Genomic DNA, 6,584 nt, shown 5'->3' with positions numbered 1-6,584 from the left:
TGCCGGCCACGGTGCAGGGGAGGGTCACGTGAGCCCTCCTTGTACAGAGCGAATCTGTCATAGCTGACATCAGAGCGACACTGGAGGGTCAGGTGCTGTCCAGGGGACACGACAGGGCCCTGCTGGGCCAGGAGGGAGGGCTTCCTGGATGCACCTGGGAGAAGACCAGCCGTGGGTTGAGGGGCTGATTCTCCCCAAACCTCCCTTCCTAACCCCAGGTCTCACTGTCTCTCACCCTGTGTGTCTGACCTGTGAGATCCCCAGGGGCCCCTCACCCCACCCTCTCATCTGGGGCTCCCTGGGAGCAGAGCCTCCATAACCTGTCTGGTCCTCAGAACCTGGATGGGAGAACATCAGAGTCTCTTACCTGGGACCAGGAGCTCCACGGGGTCACTGGGCCGTAACCACACCTGGGGGGTGTTGCTGTAATAGCCATAGCATCTGAACGTCCACCTGAGCCTGGGGGTCATGGGGCCCACAGGGAACAGGGCCTGGACGTGCCCGCCAGTGTGTCTCTGGGAGTCCAGGGTGGAGGAGGGCCTGGGTTCTCCTTCCTTCATCAGGACGAACCTGTGGAATCCCATCCGTGAGCCACACTGGAGGGTCACGTTCTCTCCTGAGGTCACGACCGGGCTGGGCACGGCTGAGAGCCTGGGTTTGCCATGGACTCCTAGGAGAGGAGGAGGGTGTGTTAAATGGGCTCAGATCCCCCCACAGTATCCCCAGGGCTGGGCTGTGAGAGGGGGACACCCTGAGAGCAGACCCCCTCCCTGAGGGCAGAGCCTGGGGCTGGGACCCTCAGGGGCTCGCACCTGTCACCACCAGCTCCAGGGGGTCACTGTGCTCTGACCAGCCAGAGGGACTTTGATAGTGACAGCGATACCATCCTGCATATTCGTCTGTCATGTATGTGATAGAGAACTTGGCCTTGTTTCTAGGCTCCAGTGTGGGCGGTCTGTCCCAGGTCACTGATTGTCCGTCTCTATCCAGATAGAACTCCTGGGCCGCCAGGGTCCCCTGACTCCAGATGGTCACAGGTGTCCCCCAGGGGACCACAGATCCTGGCTCAACCCAGATCGAGGGTCTGGGGAGGGTCCCTGGAAGGGAAGAGAGGTTGGATCACAAGATCTTCGCCACCACCAGTTCCCAGCTCAGCCGCAAACCCAAAGACATCCCCCTCTGTCGGTCCAGATCTGCTGTTCTCCATCCCCAGCTGCCTGATGGATGAGCCCTGTCCCCAGTGAGGAGGTGGGATGGGACCCCTGGGGACACACCTGCCTGCGCTCGGGTCCTGGGGCTCACACTCAGCCCTGCAAGAGAGTCCCTGTGAGAGGTTTGCCCCCAATCCTGAGCAGAACCCCCTTCCCCGTGAGCCTCCTGTGCCTGGGCCTCTGACAGCCCAGGGCCTGGCTATGACACAGGTCCCTCTCAGCCTAGGGCATCCCCTCCCCTCCTGAGATCTCACCAAGGAGGAGCAGGGCTGTGAGGTTGGGGGTCATGGTGTCTCTGCCTCTGGCCCCGGCTGTGCACAGGGAGGGAACTCGGTGCCCGCAGGTCAGAAAGAAGCACAGGGTGTGGCCCTCGGAGGCTGGTTCTTCTGGTCACAGTGCTGTCATGTCAGCCCACAGGAAGGGGAACAGCCTGTTCCCAGAGGCCCTAATGTGGTGTCCATGGCGGTACAGCAAGTGGACCCAAGGCTTCCTGAGAAGCCCCGTCCAGGTGAGGAGACCACGGCACATCCTTCCCTCCCAGAGCCTCCCTTATGGGGTCTCCTTCATTCTCAGCCCATCCCTGGGGGTCCTCACCTCACACGGGGTCCCTGGACTCCAGAGATGCTGCAGGGAGGAGGGGTCCATCTGCTCTGTGACCACATGTCAGTGCAGACACAACTGTGACATTTCTGCACCGTTCAGGTCAAGGTCACGGTGGGGATGCCCACAGAGGAGAAGTACAGGGAAATAGGGAAGGAAATGCAAGGCTCTCCTGGCCCCAGAGTGTGGGCTTTCTTTCCATCACAGCCTTCACGGGCTTCTCTATTTTCCTGTGTCTTTGTCCACCTCTGCTTCCCAGGAACACGCCCACGAGTCCTTCCTATCTCTTCAGTGGCCTTTATTTCTGGGGCAGAGCTGTCCTCCTCATTCTGGGGCCCTGCCTGCAAGATATAGGGGACAATGCATGGGTAAGTGCTCTGATTTGGGGGACAAAGCTGATTCTCATGTAAATATTACTCTACAATCCACTGCCCATGTGACCTTAGCAGAGCAACCTGCTTTGTACAGGACTGTCCTGAACCCCACTCCTCAGAGTGGTTGAGGGGTCACTGGTACGTGGAAGGAACTATGCTTTCATCTAATGGTGGTTTTAACTTATAATGGTTTGTTTTCTTTTTTTACTACAAAACACTGAAAGATCAATTGGCCAACTTGAAGACTGGATCAGACTGAGCCCCTCAGAAAAAAACCAGATATATACTGTTGATAAAATCTCATCTAAAACAAAATAATTAAAGGAGATTAAAAATTTTTAATGTTTTTACTTATTTCTGACAGAGAAAGAGACAGCGCGAGCAGGGGAGGGTCAGAGAGAGACACACACAGAATCCGAAGACAGGCCCGAGGCTCTGAGCTGTCAGCACAGAGCCTGACACGGGGCTTGAACACACGAACCGTGAGATCATGACTTGAGCCAAAGTTGGACACTTAACCCCCTCCTGGTGCCCCAGGAGATTTTAAATCAGTAAAGTTTGTCTTTGTATTTAATAAAATTAGCTGATACAGATACTCAATAATACCCAATGTAAGATAACAGGTTTTACTAGGAAAAAACAACTTTATTTCAATACTATTTTCATGTTGGTGCACCTAGGTGGTTCATCAGTGAAGCTTCTGACTCTTGATTTTTGTCACATCATGATCTCATGGTTGGATTGAGCCCAGGTTGGGCTCCGTGTGAGCATGGACCTGCTTGGGAATCTCTCTCTCTGTCTCTCTCCCCACCAGCAGAACAAATAAATAGAGATGATATAGTAGTCATGTGCATGCAATCATTTAATCACACATCCTTGAAATACATAAAGCATAAGATTGTACATAAGTGGAGATTCAAACCAATATCTTTATGAGAATATGTGATTTACAAATCTATTAATAAGACACATTGGGTGAATGAACATAGATTAAAATTTCTTAATGTTTTATGTCTTTTTGAGAGAGAGACTGAGTACAAGTCAGGGAGGGTCAGAGAGAGAGAGGGAGACACAGAATCCGAAGCAGGCTCCAGCCTCTGAGCTGTCAGCACAGAGCCCGACATGGGGCTGAAACTCACAAACCACAAGATTGACCTGATCCAAAGACTGATGTATAACTTACTGAGCCACCCAGATGCCCCCAAAATAGAGTTTTATACATTAGGTGCTTGATCATAAATGTACAAATATAGAAAGCTGTTCATGATTATGTAAAGAGTAACTTATTAGGGGCATCTGGGTGGCTCAGTTCCGCTCAGGTCATGATCTCATAGTTCCTGGGCTTGAGCCCCTTATTTTAAGAGTCACTAGTGCAGAAGCTAAAGCTTTTGCAAGGCAAAGGAAATAAAAAAAAACTAACAGCAACCGACAGAAGGGGAAATGATAGTGGCAAATGGCATATCAGATAAAGCACTAGTATCCAAAATATACAAAGAGCTCACTAAACTCCATACATGAAAAATGAATGATCCAGTGAAGAAATGGGCAGAAGACCTGAATAGACACTTCTCCAAAGAGGACATCCAGATGGTCAACAGGCACATGTAATGATGCTCAGCATCACTCATCATCAGGGAAATACAAATCAAATCAAAACCACACTGAGATACCACCTCACGCCGGTCAGAGTCGCTAAAATGAACATATCAAGAGAATACAGATGCTGGCAAGAATGTACAGAAACAGGCACCCTCCTGCACTGTTGGTGGGAATGTAAACTGGTGCAGCCGCTCTGGAAAACAGTGTGGAGGTTCCTCAAAATCTATCCGTAGAACTCCCCTATGACCCAGCAATAGCACTACTAGGGATTTACCCAAGGGATACAGAAGGGCTGATGCATAGGAGCCCATGTACCCCAATGTTCATAGCGGCACTGTCAACAATAGCCAAATCATGGAAAGAGCCTAAATATCCATCAACTGACCAATGGATCAAGAAGATGTGGTAGGGAAGAGCCAAGATGGTGCAGAAGAAGGGAGCTCTGTAAACTTCGTCTGCCCCATCTATTGAACTGAGAAGGACATTACTCTCATCTGCAAGAGTGGAAGAGGAAATACAGACTCCAGAAAGAAGACAACCTCAAAGATGCCTGAGTGAGGCTACCCCAAGAAACAAGCCAACATGCGCATGATGGCGAGTCCCAAATATCACTGACTAGGGAAATAAAATAATCAAAGGCACAACAAGAGAAACTGAGAAACACCATTAAAAGAATATTTCCTGAAACGACAGGCCCTGGACAGTCAATAAGCCTCCTTTAACAGAGCAATACTAACAGGTACACAGTGCACAATGAGCTTTTTAAAACTGACAAGAGACAGAAAACTAGCCAAAATGACAAAACAAAGGAACTCTCCCCTGAAGAATCTCCAGGAAGAAGTCATAGCCACAGAACTGCTCAAGGCAGATATAGACAACATACCGGATCAAGAATTTAAAAAACTTGTCAGAAAATTAATCGCTGGGGTTGAAAAAAGCATCAGAGAAGCAACTGAGACAATGACTAGGAACTTTGAAAATAGGTGTGATGAGTTAAAAAAAGGCTATGAATGAGGTGAATAATAAAATGGAGGCAGCCACCTCAAGGATTGACGAGGCAAAGGGAAGAATAGGTGAATTAGAAGATATAGTTATAGCAAAAGAGGAAGCTGACAAAAAAAGAGAGAAATTGATCCAGGAGCAAGAAAGGAGAATTTGAGACCTGAGTGATACAATCAAATGGAACTACATCCGTATCATAGGAATTCCAGAAGAGGAAGACAGAAAGGTCCAGAAGGGATACTAGACCAAATTGTAAATGAGAATTTCCCAAATCTGGGGAAAGAAATAGATATTCAAATTCAAGAGGCACAAAGAACCCCCTTAAGATGTAATTTGAATCGATCTTTGGCACAACATATGATAGTGAAACTGGCAAAATATAAAGATAAAGAGAGACTTCTGAAAACAGATAGGGAGAAAGGGGCCTTAACATACAAAGGGGAATCTAGCAGAGTAGTTAAAGACCTATCTAATGAAACTTGGCAGGCCAGGAAGGAATGGCAGGAAATCTTCAATGTGATGAACAGAAAAAACATGCAGCCAAGAATCCTTTATCCAGCAAGCCCATCATTCAAAATAGAAGGAGAGATAAAGATGCCCCCAAATGAACAAAAACTGAGAGAACTCATGACCACCAAACCAGCCTTACAAGAAATCCTAACAGGGACTCTATGAGGGAAATGTTGCAAAGAATACAAGGTACCAGAGACACCACTACAAACATGAATTCTACAGAGAACACAATGACTCTAAACCCACAATTTTCAATAATAACACTGAATATAAATGGACTGAATGCTCCAACCAATCGACACAGGGTAGCAGAATGGATAAAAAAAACAAAATCCATCTATTTGCTGTCTACAAGAGACTCATTTTAGACTTGAAGATACCTTCAGGTTGAAAGTAAAGGGATGGAGAAATATCTATCAGGCAACTGGAAACCAAAAGAAAGCCAGAGTAGCCATAGTTATATTAGATAAACTGGACTTTACAGTAAAGGCAGTAACAAGAGATGTAGAAGGACATTATATAATAATTATAGGGTCTCTCCATCAGGAAGAGCTAACAATTATAAACATTTATTGCACCTAACTCGGGAGTACCCAAATACATAAAACAATTAGTCACAGACAGAAACAATCTTACTGATAAGACTGTGCTAATTGCAGGGGACTTTAATACTCCACTGACAGCAATGGATAGGTCAACCAGACAGAAAATCACTAAAGAAACAATGGAACTGACCGACACATTTGAACAGATGAAATTGATAGACATATTTAGAACTCTGCATCCTGAAGTTAGGAAATTCACCTTCTTTTCAAGTGCACATGGCACATTCTCCAAGATAGATCACATACTGGGACATAAAGCAGCCCGCCATAAATATAAAAGAATTGAGATCATACCATGCACACTTTCAGATCACAATGCTATGAAACTTGAAATTAACCACAGGAAAAAGTCTGGAAATCTTCCAAAACTGTGGAGGTTAAAAACCACCCTACTAAAGAATGATTGGGCTAATTAGGCAATTAGAGAAGAAATTTAAAAATATATGGAAACAAATGAAAACAAAAATACAACAATCCAAAATCTCTGGGACTCAGCAAAGGCAGTCCTAAGAGGAAAGTATATTGCAATCCAGGCCTATTTCAACAAACTAGAAAAAGCGCAAATTCAAAATCTAACAGAGCACCTAATGGAACTAGAAGGGGAGCAGCGAGAGCACCCCAAACCCAGCAGAAGAAAAGAAATAACGAACATCAGGGCAGAAATATACAATATAGAGTCC

The 6,584-nt window shown here is 46.8% G+C and overlaps 1 protein-coding gene across 1 annotated transcript in view; it reads right to left on the bottom strand.

Moving 5' to 3' along the window:
• LOC115280035 (leukocyte immunoglobulin-like receptor subfamily A member 6) overlaps positions 1–6,584 on the bottom strand; it is a 16,962-nt gene that overhangs the window by 5,219 nt on the left and 5,159 nt on the right. The window contains 6 exon segments of the mRNA XM_029924654.1: positions 1–154; positions 368–670; positions 813–1,097; positions 1,275–1,310; positions 1,466–1,656; positions 1,806–2,152. Coding sequence (XP_029780514.1) covers positions 1–154; positions 368–670; positions 813–1,097; positions 1,275–1,310; positions 1,466–1,499 — 812 coding nt within the window. The 5' untranslated portion in view covers positions 1,500–1,656; positions 1,806–2,152.

The sequence above is a fragment of the Suricata suricatta genome, chromosome 16 (assembly GCF_006229205.1).
Source record: "Suricata suricatta isolate VVHF042 chromosome 16, meerkat_22Aug2017_6uvM2_HiC, whole genome shotgun sequence".
Classification (NCBI taxonomy): domain Eukaryota; kingdom Metazoa; phylum Chordata; class Mammalia; order Carnivora; family Herpestidae; genus Suricata; species Suricata suricatta.
This window is presented reverse-complemented; position numbering and strand designations above follow the sequence as displayed.